Source organism: Chrysemys picta, chromosome 2, assembly GCF_011386835.1.
Source record: "Chrysemys picta bellii isolate R12L10 chromosome 2, ASM1138683v2, whole genome shotgun sequence".
NCBI classification, from domain to species: domain Eukaryota; kingdom Metazoa; phylum Chordata; order Testudines; family Emydidae; genus Chrysemys; species Chrysemys picta.
Window position 1 is genome coordinate 200,326,262 of NC_088792.1, and position 24,078 is coordinate 200,350,339.

Sequence of the window (24,078 nt, forward strand, 5' to 3'; positions counted from 1 at the left end):
AAAATTGAAAAACACCAGGGAAGCCAGGGAGTTTCAGAAAGTAGTCCAATCTGCAGATATGGTAGTTGTGTTCTTCCAAGTGACTGAAAAGTGGAGATTATTTAATCCTTCCACCGGCCTTAAAATGGCTCCTGCTCGAAGATTTACCATTAGACTTCCAGTAAGATGGACGACATGACACTGCTTATTACATACTTTGTTTGAAATGACACTTTCTTCCCTGCTCAGCTTGTCTACTGGTTTTGTGCCATTCTAGACACTTTACATTCCCGGGGATAGAAAGTCTATTTCTTCTTGTGTTTTAGGTCCAGGGCCACTAGGACAGTGACTCAGTCAGTAAGTTTCTCTCTAGCTTTGTTACCTGTTTCGCTACTAGTGTGGACAATTCCACACTCCATAATTACAGAAAGTATGGTAGATATCTGGACACACATAATGGGCAGTGGGTACAGTTTGCAAAGGGAGGTTGTGCATTACTCTAGAATTGTCAGCTTCTGGCATGTTCTAAACATGAACAAATCAACAGCTGGAAAGGTTTTTATTTTCCCATCCAGGGAGCTAGCTTGACACTTGAACTAACGGGGTATCTGATAGCAGTAGTAGGCTGTTATTCACTATGTGAACCAGTACTAGAGTGATATAGGACTCTTTCCCAGTGGGCTTCAGTAGAGCTGGGTGAAACTCAATTTGTTTTGTAGGAAATTGACATTTCAAAATTTGGTTTCATTCCAATCACAACATACAAATTCCAATTAGAAATTTCTTGAGAAATGGAAGGTCTGAAAATTTAATTTAAAAAGTTCAAATTTAGAAAGTTTTGAATTTGTTTTAGAACAAAACTTTGTGAAATCACTGTCAAAATGTCACGCTATTTCATTATAACACAAATAAAAGACACTGATTTATAAAATAAGATGTTTCAATCAGTATAAGTAGAAGCTGCTCGATTTTTTTTTAATTTCCTAGAATTTCATTCCAAAATAAAATTAAAGCTAAAAACTAAAAAAAAAATTCATTCTGGAAGTTTGGGACTTTTCATCAGAATTGATACAATTTCATGAAAAATTTCATTTTTGTCAAAACATTTTTTTCCGATAACGTTTTAATGAATTTTTCTCACCATCTCTAGGTTTCATAGATCTCTGGTATCAGAGGAATAGCAAGACTCCAAGATCTTGGGTTCCATTCTAGGCTCTGGAAGGAAGTGTTCTCTAGTAAGCACAGACTTCTGCAATTACCCCCTGCAAGCCTGACCTCCTCTCCTCTTGAACCTGTCCCAGGTCTGTCTCTACTCCATTACTGACTCATTGTCCTGATCTCCACTCCTCAGGCTTCTGATCCCAGTCTACTTGCCCAGCCTGGTCCAGTTCACTCACTTCCCAACCTCTCTCTCTCCTTCTTCCTGCCCAAGTTCTCCATCCCACTGGCTCCCAAACATTCTGTGATCTCCCCTACGCTACTCCTTGTCCCAATTTCTTTGTCTAGCAACTCCCAGTTCTCCCCCGGCACCTCTTTTCAGATTTTTTCATCCCCAGCAATAATTCTGCATTATTTTAAATTCAATAACTTAAACTGCACAAGTAAGGGGATTTTCATAATGATGTTTAAGTACAGAGCATTTTCAAATACAACTTGATATAAGCAGTGATTTTTTTTAGCTGATCTAGATTTGGTGTTTCTGTGCAGTTCCATAAAACACTTAAGAGTTCTCACATTTAGAAATTCCTTAGCTACAACATAGGCTATGTCTACACTACCACGGTAAATTGACCTATGCTACGCGACTCCAGCTACGTGAATAATGTAGCTGAAGTCAACATACCGTAGGTAGAGTTACCTCCCATGTAACAGCAGGGTTTGAACCCTAAACCTTCAACACTGCAGTACACACTTGTACCAACTGAACTATAAGACTTCATTAGCTGGCAGCTCAAAAGGGTTTTATCCCAAGGTGGGGGAAAGAGGTCATTAGTACCATATGCCATTGGGGGGAGGTGGGGGTAAGCTCCCCATGCCCACTACTGTAGTTGCTCAGTCAAATCCCAGGTATTCTCAGTGAAGCATAGGCCCAGCTCTTTAGAAAGCTATTGTTAGTTATTTTGATATGCTGCCAAAATTTTCCTGAGCAGCACATGTGAGAGAAGGGAAACAATTATTTTCAATAGTTTATCAACTCAGCCAAACCTCAATAACATTTAACAGAATGAGTGGAAAGCATGTCTTTAGTCCCCAGGCTTTGTCCCTGCCAAGTTCCAAAGAACTGCCACAAATAAGAAACGTGTTAAAGCTTCTAAGAAAAAAAGTCACAGGCGTCTTTTATAATGGAAAGTGTTAGGCAATCTAAATTTAGGGGTTGCTACCTGTTTGCAGATAATCTGCAGAACATTAAAACTGACAGAAACTCAGTTATTGAAAGCATCTCTAACAATACTTTCAGCACATTCAGTTGTACAGAACATAAATCCATTTAATCTTGAAGTTATCACGTAATGACACTACACATCAGTAATCACAAAAAACAAGAACTGTTTGGGACCTTTCTACATAAACTACAACTTCAATACAATTTAATACTGTTGAAGTGCTGCACTGTGATCAATCTGAGCTTTGCTGTACAGCTCTTAGGCCCTGATCCTACATCACTGCAGTCACTGGAAGTCCTTCCATTGACTTCAATGGGTACAGGCCCAGGCCCTTGGTCACCTGAACAAACTTTACTAACAAACTTCCTATTGGAAACAAGAGCGTTGTGGAGTTCAAATGGCATTTCTGAGAGCATGCAGATTACTGAAAAATGTTTAAAAAGCCAGGTTCAGACAATCTTCTATATACACAAAAGTCCATCTGTCGCAGACAGGCAACTGTAACTCAGATTCATGAGCTTGCCCTAGTTTTTGGTAGTGTCCTGCACACTTCTAATAATTAAAAAATAAACATAAAAAAATAGTCGCCACAATGGTTTTACATCACTCCAACTTATACCAGGATGCAATCTCTTCTTGCTACTTCCAGTATTGTTCTTTTCACTGTTGCTTTTCAAATGCAAAAACCAAGTAAATACCTATGAAAGAAGAGAATATTTAAAATTTGCATTACTTCCTGCTCTCCAAAGGTTTCAAACATAAAGACAGACATTTTCCTCTCTCCTAAGCTGTTGCAGAACAAATTCTATTTATTAAAAGAAACTGCAACAATGGCTACACCATCAGTTACTATTTCTTATTACAGCAAATTTTTAAAAGCAACTTCTAGTATTGCACCTGCAACTTTTGTATGCAAAAACCCACGTCTCCGTTCAAACAAGTTTTTGTATTTAAGAGGCTGGGTTGGATTTCTTCTGAACACGTAACCACAAATCTAAGATACAAAATATGAATCTAAAATTAAATGCAAAGTAATTATCAACAAGTATTTTAAATGCAGTTAGCAACACACTATTATCAGCTTAATGCAGGGCAAACTTTTTGGCCCGAGGGCCACATCTGGGTATAGAAGTTATATGGTGGGCCATGAATGCTCATGAAATTGGGGTTGGGGTGCGGGAGGGGGTGAGGGCTCTGGCTGGAAGTGAAGACTCTGGGGTGGGGTCTGAAATAAGGAGTTCAGGGTGCAAGAGGGGACTTTGGGGTGGGGCAGGGGTGTGGGCTCCGGCTGGGGGTGCGGGCTCTGGGGTGGGACTGGGGATGAGGGGTTTGGGGTGTAGGAGGGTCCTTCGGGCTGGGACCGAGGGGTTTGGCGGGTGGGAAGGGGATCAGGGCTAGGGGAGTGGCTCAGGGGTGCAGGCTCCGGGCAGCGCTTACCTCAAGCAGCTCCTGGAAGCAGCAGCATGTCCCCCCTCCAGCTCCTACACAGAGATGCAGCCAGGCAGCACAGGCGCTACCCCTGCAGCTCCCATTGGCCACAGTTCCTGGCCAATGGGAGCTGCGGGGGCAGCGCTTCGGGCAAGGGCAGCATGCAGAGCAGAGCTCCCTGGCTGCCCCTACGCATAGGAGCTGGAGGAGGGACATGCCGCTGCTTCCGGGAGCTGCGTGGAATGGCCCCCAACCCTGCTCCCCAGCTGGAGCACGGCAAGCCCCAGAGCCCGCTCCCCAATTGGAGTTCAAGGGCCGGATTAAAACAGCTGACGAGCTGGATCTGGCCCACGGGCCCTAGTTTGCTCACCCCTGGCTTAAGGCAACATTAATTGCAGTTAAACATTCACGTTTCATTACCAGAGTGCTTGACATGCCACCTTAACTCTGCTCCCCTTTATGTAGGGACAGTCTTCAAATTCATGATCACAATTTCTTAGATTTATATATTATATAAATATATATATATAGTGGGGCAGAATTAAGGTTGTGCGTTCAACTCTGTACAATTAAAAATAAGGAAAACTGACTAAAATCCAAAAGATAAGAAAAGTTGAAGTTTGCTAATTTTAAAAAAGCAAGATCTGAAAACATACTGCTAAGTAGGAGTTTACAGCTACTAGCTAGCATTTTGTTAATTGCAAGTTGTACCTTCAGCGCAGTCTCGGCTAGAGTGACACGCCTCGGAAATACTTAATTTGGTATGTAATCAAAGGAAGATATATGGGACAATGAAATCTGTGGAGACCCGTATGTTTTATAGTAACAGAGACATTCATTTATTGTGTCAGACAGTGCTGCAAGACCAATTTCTTATGAGAACAAACAGAATCCAATTTGAGTTATTATGGGCTTCCAGCTGGCATCAAATATTTGTGTTTATTATAAACTAAGTCATTGCTAGAAGGTTGCTCAATCTATACAGTAAGCCTGAATGCCTTTTCCAGCAGTGAAACAAAATGTTATTCTTTTTAATTTGATCAAGCTATGACTACATCCTACTCCTTATAGGCACTATTCCTCAATCTCTCTCTAATGGAAAGAGAGAAACAATTACTTTACAAAAATGTGAAAACCCACATTTATGAGATTATAATAGTTGCTGAAAAGAAGAAAAATCTTGTAGTTATAAGAGTTTTCCATGTTTTCCCTTTACAACTGGACTGATGTATGTTTATCTAAAATGATACAGTCATAATAAGAGAACATCAGTTTGGTTTCTACAACCAAAGCACTAAAGGGGAGTAAAGAATTATTTGAAAAAAATTAAGGTCACCTGCTCCATATGAGAAAAATTGTGACCCAAGACTGTATGAAAACTCACGTGATAAATAAGGCCTGCCCACCCCACCCCTTTTTTTTAAAAACACACTTCTGAGGATGCCAACACATACCAAACTCTGAAAGAACATTAACCTGATAGCATATGGCTTTTTGTCTGCCATAAGTTATATGAAAACTCTCTCTTGGAAGGAAATATTTTTTCTAATCAACTTCTTTTCTTCTTTGGAAAGAATTTCAGAAGAAAAAAAAATCTTTAAAATTTTGTGATTTACAAATTTTTCTATGACCTCTCTCTAAAAACATCCAGAACGTATGTAACAATGTTGTATTATTTTAAAAAGCCTACAAATCATCAGATTGTATCCTCAATCTCCTCAGACTTCTTATTTATTCCTAACCTGCTTGTATCTGAAGTATACTGACTACTGAAAAAAGCAATATGCAATATCAACAGCCCTCAAGAAAATAATCGGGTTTGCTTGATAATTTCTTGCTAATTTTTACTTGGTTCTTTAATTCACCTCAAAAGGTGAAACTTCTATTTTATTAAAATTTTACTGCACAATCAGAAAAAAAGCCTGTGCTAAGCTGAGGTACAAGGTGCCAAAACACTTAAGACCAAATCTATCGGCCTTCAGAGTTTCCATTCCATCTTCGCTACATAAATAGCCTTCTCCCAAACTATGCATTTATTCCTCGAAGATTTGAGCATTGTAAACTGCTTCTGTTAAGTATATTTAAATTGAAACCCAGTTATAGGGAACTAAATCCATATTTAAGCACCTAAATTAAAAGGATTCTGATTTTCAAAGCTATTGAACACAAACAAAAATGGGTACCTTTTATTTAGTGCTTAACCTTAGGTCACCAAGTTTGAAAGTATCTGCTTAATTGTTACACTCATGCACAATGTCCAAGGCAGTCATGTTATTAAACAAACAGTTTTGGTAAGCAATAGTATTCAAACTTTGCAAACAGTACTTACTTGCTGCTTCCCATTCAGATTTACTCAAGGTTCCCTTTAAAGAAATTGACAATAAGGCACATATCACAAATGGAGTATGATGAAATATAAATCAAACATTCCCCTAAATCATGAATATTTTAAACAGTTAGTAACAAAAATACTTGTCTAAGAAATCAAGCAGCTTTTTCTTTACATAGGTGATCGATTAATCTATCAACTACTAATAAGGAAATTTCTTTTTCAATCATCTGCAGGTTTGAGATAATAGTTTAGCTAACTCTTTTATTCAATTTTTCCCCCTTGATATAGGGTTTTATGTTACACGATCACTACATTTTTACTATAAAGATCAGACCTTTATTTAAATATATCAATGAGTGGATAAACAAGTGCTTGAAAAATAATCTCAGTTTAAAGGGAAGAATGTTTCAACCTATGACTTACAGTCTACATGGATATGCTACCCTTTAGTGTGAAGGACAATTAAACATCAGATCTCTTGTGGAAGAGAGAGGGTACTGGTCATTCTAAACTATAGTTGTTTCTTTGAAGAACACAGTAAGTTTTCCATTTAATTTTAACACTGATTTTTATAAAATTGCATATGTCATTAAATAAATGATCTACTAAGGCCCTGATTTTCTGAACACTTATGTATGTACTTTATAAAGATGAAGAATTCCATTGACTTCAATGGAACTGAAGGTAAGCAGATGCCTAAGTGTTTGTAAGGCTAGACCCTATGTTTCACTGAGCACATTTTGCTTCTGACAAGATTCTATCACTTAAATAAATAAATAAAAACCACTTACCAGAGGTAACTTTGGTTTACCATCTTTCATAAGCTTTTCTGCATGCTCATAATCATCAGGTTTATCAGAGACAAGTTTGGAATTATCATTTGCAGGATATGGCTGAAGAAAAAACATAAGTTACTACATAATGGCTAGATGTTTTAAAAAAAAAAATAAAAAACGAACCAAAAAAGGTGTCTCCTACATAAGAGTATGCCTACACTGCAACTGAAAACAGGCTTGTGCCAGCTGACTTGGGCTTACAGGGCTCAGGTTAAGGGGCTAATTGCAGTGTAGACATTCAGGCTCAGGCTGGAGCCCAGGTTCCAGCCCAAACATCTACACCACAATTAAACAGCCCCTTAGCCTGAGTCCCACAAGCCCAAGTCAGCTGGAACAGGCCAGCCATGGGTTTTCAATTACGCTGTAGACATACCCTAAAAGAGGCCTTAAAGGGAGCTCAATACCTATGAAAAAAGTCAATCTGCAGTTATTTCAATGCCTACCATTAGCTATCCAAGTCTGAAAATTTAGTCTCATTATTTGCTTTCTGGAAAAAAAAAATTAAACCAATTTTTATGCTCAAGCAGATTTATACGAAATCCAATTTAATTACTTCAAACAGTGAATCAGAATTGACTAGTACTTACTGCAGAGAAGTGACATATGTATCTACCTATAGAGCTTATCGATCACACTCACTATTGTAAGACTATCCCATCACTGTTCTGTAATAGGGTAAAACCGATAAGATTGAAGTGGCTGCTGAATTGTTTGCTCTAAGCACTGGAAATGAAGTCCTATGCAATTCTGAAGTTATAAAAATAGATGAATGTTCAAAACATCAAAAATGAGACATGACATAGCTATCATTTTAAACAAAGTTACCTATTGGATTTTTAAAATAGATTTAGTACTTGTGAAAGATTCTAGATACCGGAAAGTGATTTTTACTGATTCACAGTTCAGCTGTAGGACAGGTACCAGTACAAGTTCCTGCACACTGCCAGGGCAACTCACCATAGTCCTGCTCTGAAGGGAAAGCTTCTAGATCAGGACATGAATTATCCATAGAGGCCCAATGCTAGAAAAGGTATATCTACAGTACAAAATTATATCAACCTGTGGTATGTGGACAAACAGCCACAGCAGTAATTAAATCGCTTTTGCATGTCCACACTACACGGCTTGTGTCGGCGGAGCATGGCCTCACCAGTATAGCACTTGCACTGATTTACTGTTAGTCTGGGACATTGTGGGACGACAACAATAGACGTAAGCAACGCAGTGTCTACACTGACACTGCGTCAACCTAACTACATCGACCTAAGCGCTATGCCGCTTGCGGAGGTGGAGTTAAGTCAGCATGGCGGGCAAGTTACATTTTAGTGTAGCTGTTTATAGAGTTATGTTGATGTAAGCTGCCTTACATTGACTTAACTCTGTAGTGTAGACCAGGGCTTTGTCTAGTATACTATCACGGCTATCAACTTGGATGGGCATCAGTCATCATGTTTTTAAAAAAAAAGTCTACGAACACATGACAAACTACTATCATTTCACACAAGCCATCACAAAAATTTATATTGCATCTGTAACACGTTATAATTTATATAGTATTTACATCTCCAGTGTTTGTCCTTTCTTGATGCTGCCATTGCAAAAACCTTGCTTCTGACCTCAAGCATTGTCGCATCCTTTTCACCTCGATTGTTAATCCAAACTACTGTGGCAAAACCATATTCTTCTCACGGATTTGATCCCTTTCCCCCTCCCTGAATCATTTCATTAGCTTCCTTGCAAAATTAACCTACCATCCTTGTCTTCAGTTTTCAACACATCTTTGCCCCTGTTTATACATCTTTAATCTGGTTTCCTCTTATTCTCAACTCTTGCTCTTCATTCTGCTCACTCTAAGCTTTCTGCTCTTCCAGAATAAGCAAATTCTCTCCTGACAGATTATGGCTAGGCCTTCACTAACCAAAAGGTGGTGTGCTTTTATCATGGTGTAACTAATGCTGGTTAGCTATTCTGCTGTACAAACATAGTGGAGACAAGGCCCTTTTGTTTTACTGCAATGTAAACTAGGCAAGATCAACCACAGTCAGGAGTGTGTGTATAGTGCTAACCTCTCCCGGTTTGGAAAACTGCCTGAAGCTGCAGAAGATATACACACACAGTACTTGTTCCTTGGGGGAACTAAGTGTAAGTGAGACATTGAGGGTAAAAGATTACTGCTGGACATAGATATAAGACTAGTTATGGATTTACATTTAAAAGTATAATTGTCCTGTATATACAAAGTATTTATTTTTGTATACATAATTCAATTCTTGCTCGGTTTTCTAATAAATAGGTTTCTTGCACATAAAAAAAGGTAATTATATGATAGGCAACAGCAAGTCCTTCTATTCCATTGCTTTCTCTTGTTTATAATGGAGGCATTGGACCACTCTTTACAATGAACAGTTATTTATATAGCACCAGATATTACAAATATATACACATACATATACACACACACCCCTATATAAAAAGATAAGCAAATACAATACAAAGCACAAGTGTGTAGAACCTGTTAAATGAACATTACAAGTATAACATGCACAGTTGCCTAGTAACCTAATATAAAAACTTGTCCTCAACAGAAATATACTTGAAACTCGTTAGCTACAAAATTTAGAAGATTAACTGCTTTCAGCAGCATGCCATAGGAACTATTTGGCTCCTACAATGCCAGCACTTGACTACTAGTCATAATTTATTGCCCAAAGCTATGGCTAAACTAGATCAACCACAGCAAGATGCAAAACACTATTTAAATGAAAGAAGGAGTTTTTTTAAATCAGCATTTTTATATTTACCTCCAAAGCCTGCATTCGCTTTAACAGCATTTTATTTTCCTCATCCTTAATCTTTTCTTCGTAGAATTCCCGAAATGTCATTTTGTAGACTAGTTTCATGCCATATTTTTTTGCCATTCTGTGAAAATAGTATGCTTAAGTGATCCACAAAATTACTGTAGAGATATTTTTAAAGCAACAAAAGCCTGAGTTTATCATAGTGGATAGTTTTGAACCACACGGACATCATATGGTCTTCAGTAGGACTGCAACCTCTAAGTTTATATATTTATGGCTTTTATCAGAAAGGCTGGAAAAGTCCACATTGCCATCAAATATCCATTTTCAAGGAGTTATAATGTCATCAAAAATTCTCTGCTCTAAGCCTGGGTATAAATATTTCTGACTTGGACAAAGCAATTTCTCTCTCCCTGAAACACCAGCTTTGATGAAAACTCAATCTGAATTTGGAGTCAAACTTTTTTTTTTTCCCATTATGCCCCTGCATCAAGATCAGCTACTATGACCCCTTGTACCCATGAAGAGTTCTATCAACTTAAATGGGATTCTGCACAGGTCTATACTAACAGAACCTAATACTGGAACTGGGCCTATAGGTATCAGGGGCCTTTTCCCTAATAATTATTGTTTATTTGTATTACCATAATGCCTAGGAGTCCTAATTATGGACCAGGACTCCATTGTACTATGCTCAGTACAGAGAGAATAAAAAGAGAGTCCCTTCCCCAATCAAAGTATAAGACAGGAAACAACAGATAGATATAGACAGGGAATACAAGGAAACAATGATACAATATTGGTCACCATGATAGGCACTAGTATTAGCATACGAGCAGTCTAACTGTTGTCAAGTTTGAGGCATCACTGCAAAGGCGAGACCTTTAAGAAGGGATTTTAAGGATAACGAGGTAGCTTTGTGGGTGTTTACATGGATCTCCTCCCAATAATGAAGGTGTTCATTTAAGAAATTAACTAGTGGGCAATGAAGGCTAGCATTACTGGCCAATCAGCAGGAGCTGACATTTCAATAGTAAATGACAGATAACTGGTAGGGTGGGGATGGACCTTGAAAGCGAACACAAACATCTAATGTTTAATGTGAGAAAGGGAAGCCAGTGAAATGATGCAAAGAGAGAATTTACGTGGTCAAGGCAGTGGGCTAGAATAATATTATTTGCAACAGCATTCTAAATGGATGAGTGGGCAAGACTGCATTTGTCAAGGCTAGAAAAAAAGAACATTGCAGTAATGGAGACATGAAATGGTGAGAACCTGGACAAGCTGTGTGGACAGATAGGAAAGGCTGTATCTTACATGTAAGAGAATCTATAAGATTGAGATAGAGCCTGGATGCAAGGACCTAGAAAGGTCTGAGTCAAAGATGAAGGACTAATTATGGGCATGGGCAACAAGCAAGAGGATTGTGCTTCAGCTGACGATTTAATAGTCACAAGACAGAGGCCAAGATTTTATTTTGGACAGAAGGATAACGGTCCGGAGGGAAGAGACAGATCTGAGAGCTGTCACTATAGAGAGGATAGTGGAATTTGTGCTGCAGAGGAGATTATCCAAAGTGTAGAGAAAGAGGACAGAGACCAATGACATAGCATAGTGGAAGCCAGATTTGGGGGGAGGGGGGGCGGGGAAGAGAGAGAGGGGCGGTAAGGTGGATACACTGAAGGACTTGCTGAAGGAGCAATTTAAGAGGTAGGAAATGAACCAGAAGAGGACAGAGTAACAGAAATCAAGGGACAAGAAGAGCATGATGATGGTGTCAAAGGCCACTGACAGGTTGAGGATGAAGAGTACTGGTTCTGAGCTCCGCCTAGGAAACCATCATTAAAGACTTTGTCAAGAGCCTTTTCAGTGGAGTGCAAGGGGCAGATATTAGAATGAAGAGAGTCTGGGATGGAACTGAAGGAGAGCAACTACAGACAGCAATTGTAGATAACATTTTCAATTAGCTTAGGCCTTGTCTACCCTATGGGGGGAGATTGATCTAAGTTATGCAACTTCAGCTACATCAATAACGTAGCTGAAGTCGACATACTTAGATCTACTTACCATGGGGTCCACACTATGCTATGTCGATGGGAGACGCTCTCCTGTCGACTCCCCTTGCTCTTCTCATTCAGGTGGAGTACAGGAGTCGACGGGAGAGCGATCTGCGGTCGATTTAGCGGGTCTTCACTAGACCTGCTAAATCAACCGCCGACGCATCACTCGCTGCGCATCCCTCTCAGGTAAGTGTAGACAAGCCCTCAGACACGAAAGGGAGATGGGACAGTAGTTGGAGAGGCAAACAGTGTCAAGAGTGGCATGTTTTATTTCTTTTGGGTTTAAGACGGGAGAGGTTGAAGCACGCTTGTATTATGAGCAGAAAGAGCAAGGGAGGAGATAAGTATGGGTGAGAGAGAGATCAGGAAATGGGATGGGTTCAGTGCACAGGTTAGAGGAGGAGACAAGGGAGAAAAGAGAATGTGGGAAGGAAAGGCAAGCTGTGGGCAGAGAAAGGTCACATCATCTTTTGTCAATTTTTGAAACAGTGTTAGTTTTAAAAAAATCTGTTTCATATATAATGAAACAACTTTTAATTAAAATTCATTTTGTACATATGTATACATTCCCACACGCACACCACAAGTTAGCTGAAAATGAGATTTTTAGCTAGATGCATATTTACATATCCGCAAACACAGACTATAGAGCAGTGTTTCTCAACCACCAGTCTGTGGAAGCCTCTTGGGTCCGTGAGATTTTGCTGACACAGTTTAGGAAGACAGCAAGTCAGTCCCTGGTATCAAAAAGTTGAGAAACACTGCTGGAGTATATACTATTTCACAGGAAGCCTTTAGAGGAAAAAAAATTGGGGTTTTTAACCTTCTTTTGCTACATTATGATTTAAAAAGAAGGTCTGAAAGAGCCAACCTGGATTATTTCCCATTTCACAATTATCCCCAATAATAAGAGTTCTGCCTTCAGTGACTCCCGTGCAACCCTATTGCCTGCAACTGGTTGCGCTTTAGTAAGCATTTATATCAATAGACTGACAAGTCTGAACAGAATCCCCAGCATTCTTAGGCTTGTAGAGCCAACATATCTAACAGTGGCTTTTTTTTTTATTCTATCCACATGTATTACATGGGCAGAAGATCACTTCACTTTTTTAGTGACACTTTTCAGAGCAGAAATGCTCCCTGAAGGGTAAAATCCTGGCCCCAGTGAGTCAAACAGTTTTACACTAACATCAACAAAGCTAGGATTTCTCCCCAAGTATCTTAGTATTTTAAGTAATAGCAGCAGGAGAAATGAGTTCATTCTGAGGCACAACTGAAATTGGTAGGGTCCTGTTAAAAAACATGGAGGCCTTAAAATAGCTGGCAGCACAGCATAACCAATTTACAAATACCATAAAAATATAAAGTTTTAGCTACCTGATCAAGAATCTGAAATACTGTTTTACACCAGCATCTTAATTTGGGGCTACCACTCAGGATCTGAAGATAGATATTTTATTCCAAGAATTTTCGCTACCAATAATCCAAATCTGAACCAGATTTGAGAGAATACTAATAAAATGTTTTAAGTAGTATATCCTGATATTACAGTAATGCCTGGTGGTAGATTTCTGCTAGATATGTGCTCATACAATTCTACAAAATTTGATTACATAATGAAGTCAAAAGTAAACTTACTCTATCAGCAAAGGAAAATAAACCAAGAACTCAGGGACATCAACAACTCCTTCCAAGTTAAAGTCATACTTGCAGCCAAACAAGGGATAATCCCCCTTCTTCTCAAACTGTACGGTGTACACATCATTCCCAAATGAATCAGTTTCTGAAGCTTCAAGTCGCTTTCTACATAAAGATATATAAAAAGAGTAATAATTGATAAATAAGCTGTTATTCCCATTTTGCAGATGAAGAAACTAAAGAGAGGTGCAAGGACCTTGGACAAGATCACAGAAGGACACAGTCCATTCCAGTGCCCTATTCTCTGCACCGCACTGTCTCCCTTAGCCATCAGTTAAGACTAATATAAAAACATGGGAATGAAAAAGTTTTTATTCAAATTTCAACAGTCTGAAGATAACGGGTTATAACACTCAAAGGGGTCAAAAATTAGACAAACATGGAAACTGAACTCTTTATCCCTTAGAGGCAGTTCAGGGTTAGAAATAGGCAGATTCAAAAGTGTCCTAGAGGAAGCTTGCAGCTACAGCCCATATTTTACTTGTTTTGTCACTAATTAAATCAATACAGAAGCATTACGTGCTAGGAACTGTAGTACCCTGAGGGCATACCTCCCTATGAAAGATGAGGGTGGGTGCAATCTGCTCCATTTTATTCAAGTTATTGTATGTCTGACTCTCCTGGCAAGTAGGCAACACAGGCCCTCAGCTGGAAACATTTTGCTGTAAAATACATCAAGGGCACCCAAAGAGTGACTCCTTTAAATTTGATAACATTTCATACAATTTTAAAAATTAATAGAATGAATAGCACTTACACAAGCTCAAAGCTATTTGGAGTTGTACCAATAAAATACCCTCCAGGACAGAGATTCCCGCAAGCATTTTTAAGCATCATGTCAGCCTGCTCATATGTCTCAAATGAGTAATGGTAAACAAATTGACAGCTGCATATGTCGAAGCACATTTGTGGATCACTGTAACTGTCAGACAGAAGTTCCTGAAATGGATTAAAAAAAGAGTTTTGAGACATATACCAAAGGCTGCAGAAACAAAAAAGTGGTTTGTGTTAATCTTCCAGCAATGCGTGCCAATCCCATAATCCAAGTACTTAAAAGAAAAATAATAAATTTTATTTTCCTCTTCCCTCAGCAAATTCAGACATGAACTACTGCTTGGTAGGAGAAATAAAATGAAATAGAAAGCCCACTTCTACTTAAGAAACCATATACTGCATTCCAAAGCCACCAGAATATATTTATATCACATTTTAAAATTGTAATTTTTCACACTTTAAAAAAACATCTGTGAATTAACTGGCTCATCAAATTTCAGAAGCCAAAATAATGTGGCTAAGTTACAACTTTTAGTTTCCAAAATAAATTCTAGTATTGTTACTGAGAGTTCAGCTGCAAGTGAATTATGGCAAATTTTATTAAGATGAATTTTCAGTTTACAAAATTTGTAGATATTTGTACATGTTTTTGTGCTTTCTAAATAAAAAACAGCAAGATACGTAACTTCAGTTTTGAAAGAACTAATTAGCTGCTTTTTAGTCTTTGAAATACAATTTACTAGGTTAAAAAAAAAATCAATGTTTCATTTTTAATCACATGGTTTTATTGCATGCACCTGCACACACGCCCTTTCCCCACAGACACAATTAATCTGTGATTGCTAGAATGAGCCCTTGGAATTTGAGTCAGACTGGTCTTTCCACAGGCCTTGCTACAAGAAACCAAAGCTGTGAAAAGTAATCAAAATAAATTCTAAATATAAGCAATATGGAAAATAAAAATGATACTGGAAAACTTCACCTAATAGGCTGCATTTCAGTAGCATTAAGATTCATTTAAGAGCAAGAGGACTAAATAAAGTCAGAAAGACTTCCACATTTGTTCTGGGGGTGGGACAGAATATAGGCCCATCAAGACAAATTTTTATAACGTAGCTATGTAGCAACAGTTAGCAAAATTTTGGGAATAACATGACCCCACTAGTTAGTGGGGAAATTGAAAGGACACCTTTGGTAGGTGCAACAGAGGGTCCTGTGGCACCTTTAAGACTAACAGAAGTATTGGAGCATAAGCTTTCGTGGATGAATGCCCACTTCATCAGACGCCCGTCGATCCAGCGCATAATGTAGACAAGCCCTAAGTCTCCATATAGACAAGTCTTTAGTGCAGGGGTGGGCAAACTACGGCCCACGGGCCGGATCCGGCCTACCAGCCATTTTAATCTGGCCCTCGAGTTCCTGCTGGGGAGCGGGGTTAGGGGCTGCTCTGCACAGCTCCTGGAAGCAGCGGCATGTTCCCCCTCCCCGCCCAGCTCCTACACGTAGGGGCAGCCAGGGGGCTCGCTGCCCGCATCCCAAAGGAGGTCCCACAGCTCCCATTGGCTGGGAACCGCAGTCAATGGGAGCTGCAGGGGTGGTGCCTGCAGACAGGGCAGCACGCAGCAGAGCCCCTTGGCTGCGCCTCCGTGTAGGAGCCATTTGGGGGACATGCCGCTGTTCCTGGGAGCCGCTTGAGGTAAGCGCCGCATGGAGTCTGCACCTCTGAGTCACCTCCCCCAATCCCCTGCCCCAGCCCTGATCCCCCTCCTGCCCTCTGAACCCCTCAGTCCCAGCCCGGAGGATCCTCCTGCATCCCAAACCCCTCATCCCCAACCCAATCACAGAGCCCGCACCCCCAGCCAGAGCCCTCCCCCCTGCACTCCAACCCCCTGCCCAAGCCCTCTCCCACACCCTGAACTCCTCATTTCTGGCCTTACCCCAGAGCCTGCACCTCCAGCTGGAGCACTCACCCCTTCCCATACCCCAACCCCCAATTTTGTGGGCATTCATGGCCCGCCATACGATTTCTATACCCAGATGAGGCCCTTGGGCCAAAAAGTTTGCCCACCCCTGCTTTAGTGTAACAATTTAATCTTAAATTAAAGTCTTCCCTCCTTGAAACACTCCTGAACTTTCACTCTAGTGACTTCCAACATTTATTCAAATAAGAATGCCAAGAAACCAGTTACAACGCTAGTGAATATATAAAACAGAACAACTGTACCTTGGAGCTATCAGCTGTTATAAATTCTGCATTGAAAATGTATTCATTAGAACGACATCGGGCTTTCATGTCAGCATACCGCTGTTGGCACTGTTGCATGGAAACTTCAGCAATATCTATAAAAAAAAAAATAAACTGCATACACAAACTTCTCTTCAGATAGATATGATTGGAGTTAGAGCAGATATACCATAGTATGAGCAAAAGCTGGTTTTCAGTAGATATGCTCCATTATGACGTTTTATTTATACTTATGTGGACTACAAGGAACTGGGCACACTAACTTGTTACACACATACTTGGTACTAAAAATGGCAGAGAGCCAAGCCAACGCCCTTAATTTTAATTTAGCCCTCATTCAATAAAATAGAAATTCCACAGAATGTAAGCTTTAATAAAAAATTTCTAGCCCTTACAGTTGTAGTAGAAACCTTCACAATGTGAGGAGACTGGCGGATATAAAAATGATGCAGTGTTGTCTTCAAGAGTTTGCAGAGAGCTCTAAACAGTTCTAAGGCCTTGTTAGACTAGAAAAAAAATGACACACTGTTTACATGGATGGGTACAGTTCAACTCTGTGGGTTTCTGAAGTGCTACTGAAGGTTTCTTTTTCTTTACACTTGCAGATAAAAGGTGCTTAGTTGAAATTATTGAAGACATTCAGGGCTGGTCTATGCTACAATTTCATGCCATGGGTAATGTAATTAAGTTGATCTAAGCCCTGATATACACACCAGTGTAGTGTTTCTAATATAGACATACCCTCACTGTCAGCAGTAAGAAATTTTTCTAGTGTAGACTACATCTAAGAGATGTGAACACCACAGGCGTAACTGCTGACTGAATAATGAGGACAATGAGATAGTTTTAAATACTATTAGTGTGCAATTGTGTAACTGGTTTATAATTATAGGAAGTGTGTACACAAATCAGTTAACTGAAAGCCAAATGGCCAAAAATACCCAATGAGGGTAGAAAATAACTGTGGTCCTCAAGATATCAAGAATAATTTCCCCCTCTCTATAAAATACATAACTATTAGTAAAGGACTGTTACTATAAAGGAATCTTTAAAATATATCAGATTTAAACAAAAATGATATTTAGATATGGTAAATGGAATGAGGGGTTCAGTCAGATCCCATCTCCTCATAGCTAATTCTGCAAGAAAGACAATTCCAACCCTGTGATATCACAGTAAACTGGTAAAATAAAAATTAGCCTTTTCCCTAGCGTTCTAATTTTTCTCAGAATCTAAAATCTCTAAAAATAGTTCCTTGCTTTTTTCATAATAAAGATAGTTTTCAGGATAACACCAATGCACTTGTTTTGCAGTGCTACATTGCCAGTATCTTCCTTTAAAATTTACTTGATAAAATGCTCCAATAACTGGAAAGCAAATTTAAGATCAAGATTACACAACTTTGTATTATTAATTCTGTAATTAAAGGTTGATTCATTTGATTCTGTAATTAAGTGGTGACTAAGGGTGCCTGCACTATCTACACTGCAACTGAACACCCATGGCTGGCCCGTGCCAGCTGACTTAGGCTCGTGGGACTCGGGCTAAAGGGCCATTTAATTGAGGGGTAGAAGTCTGGGCTCAGGCTGCAGCCTGAGCTCTGCAACCTTCCCACCCCACAGGGTCCTGGAATCTGGTCTGCAGCCCAAGTCCAAACGTCTATGCCACAATTAAACAGTTCCTTAGCCTGAGATGGTGGGTTTTTAACTGCAGTGTAAATATACATTCAGTTTTTCATGGAGATTTTAAACAAACATTTTTACTCGATTCCAAACATTCACTTTGTATTTATGAGGTAAAATGGATAACTGGAAAGAAACACTAGGGACTTTCTCCTCTATTTATGCTAACAGTTTAACCGGGAACCATTATAAAATGAACATGATAAAAAAAAGCCATGGCAGAGCACTGAAATGAAGTTTCTTCACAGCAAGCACGGCATTTTTGGACATATCCAGAAAGAAAGGAATGAAGTGTGGTGTTCATAGTAAATGCATACATTTCCACAGAACCTTTTGTACTGTCTCTAGAAAGTTACTTTGTCTTCTTACCTGTGCACACAAGTTTGCTAATTTTGCCTTTTTTCCATTTAAGCAGGTCTCCACCTTTGCCACATCCCAGATCCAACACCGTGATATCGCGCTTCCTACGTCGTACCTTTTCTATAAATTCACCTACAAAAGAGAAAGCACACATTGAACTAATAATGAAGCCTCTTTCATTATACAAAGTTCCCTAAAGCACCAAAATCTGATATTTTAGAATTTCAAAATTCAACTGAAGACTACATTAGAGTTTGTTAAAAAAAAAAAAAAAGTTTGATTCAAGTTCTGTATACTTCTTTTCCTGAAGTGTGTGTGTTTTTTAAGTGTGTGGGAATGGGGGGGGAGGGGGTGGTTTAAAAACACATTTTATCAATCTCATAAAAGATTTGGAGGGAAAAAAAGGAATGAATGCTTCCTGGAATGAGTGTTGTGTGTACAGCATAAGCCAAGCCTTGGGAAGGAAGGGGTGTTTTATAGACAGAAAAAAAGCAATGTGTTGCTTTGCTTAACACTGAGCCCAGAGGTGATTAAGAAGCAGGACTGATAAAATACAAAAGGAATCTCATCCAGAATGAGGTTGGGTATGAATTACGAGCATGAGAGAGCACTCTTAATTAAAGAAGGAATGAGCTACGCTAGTGGTTCTAAAAACACCATTGCAAACCACCTCAGAAACGGGTAGAGAGTGGCAAAAGGCGACAGAATATAGTATTTTTTTTGGCTGCAATCATATTGCAAATTTATACATTTGATTCGCTGTTTACTACCCAGTCTAAGTTTTAGTAAGCATTACAAGGATTCTCCTTTCCAAAAAGAGTATTTTTTATCCCGTGTGTTAGCTTGCATTTTTCAAAGTGGAATTTCATTTTGTTGCTTTTTATCCCTGGTATTACCCTCTCTAGGACCCTATATTATTTCTCTGCCCTAACTGGTGTTAGGATCTTATGCAAATTTCTTTGATGTTAGTTTACTCCCAGTACATTCACAAAGTTATTAATTAAGCCTACCCCCAACAATATTCCTTCTGGCATACCTGCAGACCCCTCCTCCTCAACTTGATACTTCACTATTTCTTACCCTTTGTTCAGGTCTTTTGGACAGTTTTTAATACGTTATAGAGCATGTACCCAAACAGATTTAAATTAATTCTGAATAAGATTTCAAGAGACACTACACATCAAATGCTTTATAATAATGTAAATATTACCCCTCACTGCTTTTATCCACTAATTTTTTAGTGCTATAAGACAAATGCTATCAAGTTTTCCTTGGAAAAATCTTTTCTTTATAAATCCCTGGCACTTATTTCTCAGGGCTCTGCTATTCTTTATTGATTGATTTCTCTTAGTATTTGTTCCTTTACTTTACTCGAGTTTGAAGGTAGATTTATGGGAAAGTAAGTATCAGGATCACTTTTGAAAGTTACTACATTTTTTTTTCTCGCTAATATTTTGCAGTTTTTCTAGACTTTTAAAAATTATTGATCACATAGCAAGTACATTTATTGTTTCCCTTCATACTGACACATCAATGTCTTCAAATACTGAAAATGTACATAGTATAAAATTATTCTACATCTGAAGTAATAATGCCTCTAAAGGAAAAGATAATAAAAAATAAAATATTAGGAATTCTACAGGAGATTTTACAAGAACAGATTAACTCCTGAGAAACAAAGATTCTGTTTGCATGTTACTTGTGGGGAAGGGCAGGAGGCAAACTACGAGAAGCAGATTAGCTTCTAAACTTAATATTTATCAAGTTTTCAGAAGCGTCATTTGGTGTTTAATATTTTAAACAACATTTGACATGACCATAATGTAAGAGTGTCTTATCAGGACTGGGACTCCCATTGTGCTAGATGCATAAAAACACATAGGAATAAAGGAAGAAAAATCAATGCCTTGAAAAGCTTGCAATCAAATTTTAAAAGAGCTGAACTAAACAATTTCCTCTGAGTAAAGATACGCTATAATGAACACTAGAAAGCAGAAAACATTTAGCTGCAGTCTTAACATTGACCATGATTGTTTTGTGATGACCACAGGATATATTTGAATGTAACCAAAGAAAATTAGATACACTGCAATAAAATACAGTATAATAACTGACTTTTCAAGTGAGGACAAAAGTAAGCAATAAAGGAGTCATACCAATGAGAAGACTCTTCATCCAGTTATTAAAGTTTCTGAGGAAGAAAATGCGACTCTGGCTACGTTTTTCTAGTCCAACTTCTTGAAGTTCATTGTAATGTGCTGCTACAGTTTGCCCATGTCCTTCTTCCAAATGCTATACACAATGAAAAATAAGAGAATCAAAGGAGAAAGTGTGAACACACTTCAGTGTTTAATTAAAAAGACTCATGTTGAGCACAGGTTTTTAAAACACATCAGAAGTAATGGCAAAGTTTACTGGGTTCATTTACATAAGACTATTTCCCAACTCCTCTCTTGATCACTGTCCTGAGTTCTTTAATTCCAACCAAAGAGGAGGACACTCTTTAATACCTAACACCATTATTATTATTATTAGTTATTTGTATTGCTAGAGCACCTAAGACCCCCAGTCATAGTCCAGGATCCCACTGTGCTAGAAACTGTACAAACAGAACTGGCCAAAGTGGTTCCTGCTGAGTGATTTAAGGCATCTCTTCATTGCAGAAAGATGGTTTAAGTTCTTGAATGCTATTCCCATTCTTCACTGAAAGAATCAATTTCATCCCAGTGAAGCCATGGATTTAAGGGCTGTATGTACATTCTCCAAAAGTTATTCCAAAGTAGAACTTAAAAGAAATTTAGTACACCTCTACCCAGATATAACGCGACCAGATATAACATGAATTCAGATACAATGTGGTAAAGCAGTGCTCTGGGGTGGGGGCGGAGGGGGGCGGGCCGCGCACTCCGGCAGATTAAAGCAAGTTCAATATAACGCGGTTTCACATATAATGCAGTAAGATTTTTTGTCTCCCGAGGACAGCGTTATATCGAGGTAGAGGTGTATCAGAAACCCATTTTGAATTCACAGCTTCAGGGTACGTCTAAACTACAGCAGCATAGCTATGGCACTGTGCTGCAGTTGTGCTGCTGTAGCACTGTAATGTAGATGCTTCTTCCTACATCAAAGAAAGGGACTTTTCCATCAATACAAATAACCCATCTCTCCAACAGCTATGTCAATCTAGCCACCTGTACATAGGGGGGTAGGCTGAACTATCACACAGAGTGCAAAAATTTGTACAGCCCTGAGCCACGTAGCTAGATCAACCTAGAAGTGTAGCCTGATCTCAGAAACCCTTTCTAAATGTAGAACAACAGATACATATTCACTGTTCATTTAATCCAACTGCCAGCTGGAGAGCTGGAGCCTCAGACCCCAGAACTCGAGGGCTGGATTAAAACGGCTGATGTGCCAGATCCGGCCCGCGGGCCATAGTTTGCCCACCCCAGTTTAAAGTCTCTCATCATTCTAATTACCATCTTTCTTCCCAGTTCCTTCAGTTCCAACAAAATTCTGCATACAGTTTTCAGACAATAGCAGCAGATGCTAAAATTAGCTCCTAAAGTTTTAAATATACACTGTAAAAATGCTTGTTATAAATACTTTAAGGATCCATAAACTTCTCTAAACCCACGTCCTGAAACAAAGATTTTAATACTTGCCTACTGTTCAGACAGAACTGAAAACAGATAATACTTACCACTTTTCTAGGATGATCTTCAAGTTCTGATTTTCTCTTTTTTGATGTGCTGTCCTCATGGTCACTAACATCTTCCTTTTCATTTCCAGCACAATGCCCTTTACCTGAAGTTGTATTATTGTCATCCGAACTGACAGCAGACTCTGCTTCTGAAGCTTTAGATGTTGTACTATCTCCTTCCTCAACTAAGCTCTTTTCTAACTCTTGTTCTTCAACCCTGCTCGAATCAGACATGTTGGAGGTTATTCTTCTTGTTGCTTGATCAAACAGGAATCAGTGTTTTTTTCATAAATAAATTCTGTGAGAAAAGTGAGATTTGACTTTCAGTTTACAATTTATACTTGTTCTTCCTTACATTATAAGAGCCCCATACCTAGTGCTGTAGAAACAAATTAAAATCAGTTTTTACTACAGAGTGCACACAATCTAGCCCTCATATTTGATTAGTCAAAAGAAGACAGCAGGTTAAAAAGTAACATTTTAGATGTATTCAATTGGGTTTAACACAGATAACACCCAAGTTACCATATGAGTTTCTCTCTCTGTTCCAGTTTATTTTGAGCATTTGACAGGACTTTGGTACAGCTAGCTTCACTGTTTCCTCTGAGCAGCTCTCCTGTTAGTGTGATTCTGTCACACAAAAGAGAGGAAAGAAAAAAAAATTAAAATTAGGAAAACAAGGTGGTTAAAAGCAAGGGCTGGCAGAAAGGTATGGGGCTGGCATAGCCCAGGTAAGGGCCAGACACTCCTGTCCCCAGCTGACTAGATTTCAAGCTGACGTTTTTCAGAGTCTAAAGCCAAAAAGGACCATTAGCTCATCCACTGAGTAGCAAGGGCCGCTGGGTCTCGCTCCGCACCTCAGCTCTGTCCGGCTAGGCCCAAGGCAGCCAGGTGACGCCGCCCCCCACGTTCTGGCCCGGTCCCAGCCTCACGCGCTTGTACCAGCTGGCGCTTGGCCTAGGCCCCCGGCAAAGGGGGAACTAGGGCGGGGCTCCGGGCGGCAAAGCCCCGCCCCCCCGCGGGGAGTCAGATACCCCCGTCTCTGGCACTCGCCCCCACCCTCCTCTTCCGGAACCCCCGAGCAATAGCAGAGACTCTTGGCAGGTCACCTTCACGAACCACGCCCCCCCCCCCCCCCGACAACCTCCAAAGGGGCGGGGCGATGAGGATGGAACAGCTCCTCCTCCCCCAAACACCGGGCCCAGGCCCCGCCCCTTCGGCCCACCCCCCATCCCTGCGCCTCTCACTGCCCCGCCCTCCCAGGGCACATGCAGACGCTAGCGCGAGTCCCATCCCGTCCCCCGGCAACAGCGCCCTCGCGCACCTCCCTCTTCTGCGTCCCAGCTAGCAATCAACAAGCGACTGCGAGTCCCCCCCACCCCGGCACTGCACCACTTTGCCCCGCCCCCTTCCTCCGCAGAGCGCGCGCGCAGTCCTTCGCCCTGTCTCCTCCCCTGCGGCGTGCGCGGGAACGTGAGCGTCGCCCCCGCCCCCAAACTTCCCGCTCTGCGGAAAGCAAATGACTCGAACCGCAGAAGCGGGGCGGGCGCACGGAAGCTGTTTCCTGAAGGGACGCTTCGCGCTTCATGCTCCGAGCCCGGCCTGTGCCCCCCATCCGCGCGCGGCTCCTCAGGACCGAGGAACGTACCGGGCTGAGAGTCTGCGCAGCGCTCACCAAACCAGGCTTTCCGCCATCCTGTTTGCGGAAGTGACGCACATAGAAAGCTTTGAGATGTTTATGTCATATCCGGTGGGGGGGAACGGAGGATGAAAGAGCCGCAGTGGGGCACCAAATGCGC

At 40.2% G+C, this 24,078-nt stretch overlaps 1 protein-coding gene across 5 annotated transcripts; it reads right to left on the bottom strand.

Annotated features, from left to right (window-relative positions):
* Positions 1-1,585: 1,585 nt before the first annotated feature.
* On the bottom strand, positions 1,586-24,068 carry RNMT (RNA guanine-7 methyltransferase). 5 transcript variants are annotated; one of them, XM_005282700.4, is made up of 12 exons: positions 23,928-24,068; positions 22,805-22,909; positions 22,280-22,577; positions 20,733-20,868; positions 18,586-18,708; positions 16,514-16,629; positions 14,273-14,454; positions 13,456-13,620; positions 9,761-9,878; positions 6,915-7,016; positions 6,121-6,154; positions 1,586-3,061 (listed from the first exon to the last, which is right to left on the bottom strand). In XM_005282700.4, the coding sequence occupies exons 3-12, from the start codon at positions 22,511-22,513 to the stop codon at positions 3,024-3,026; spliced, it is 1,248 nt and encodes a 415-aa protein (XP_005282757.1). In that variant the 5' UTR covers positions 22,514-22,577; positions 22,805-22,909; positions 23,928-24,068; the 3' UTR covers positions 1,586-3,023. The 5 variants fall into 5 exon arrangements, with proteins under 5 accessions (XP_005282757.1, XP_042716329.1, XP_005282758.1 ...); XM_042860395.2 differs by having other exon boundaries at positions 23,810-23,928; XM_005282701.5 differs by lacking the exon at positions 23,928-24,068 and adding an exon at positions 23,604-23,723.
* Between the last annotated feature and the right edge of the window lie 10 nt (positions 24,069-24,078).

What these genes read in the sequence shown, in the direction of transcription:
- RNMT (XM_005282700.4), bottom strand. Translation starts at nt 22,513, where the DNA reads ATGTCTGATTCGAGCAGGGTTGAAGAACAAGAGTTAGAAAAGAGCTTA. An exon ending in GATGAAGAGTCTTCTCATTG is followed by an intron (nt 18,709 to 20,732) that starts GTATGACTCCTT and finishes TCTCTTTTGTAG; the next exon opens with GTGAATTTATAGAAAAGGTA. An exon ending in GTAAACCAAAGTTACCTCTG is followed by an intron (nt 6,155 to 6,914) that starts GTAAGTGGTTTT and finishes ATTTCTTTAAAG; the next exon opens with GGAACCTTGAGTAAATCTGA.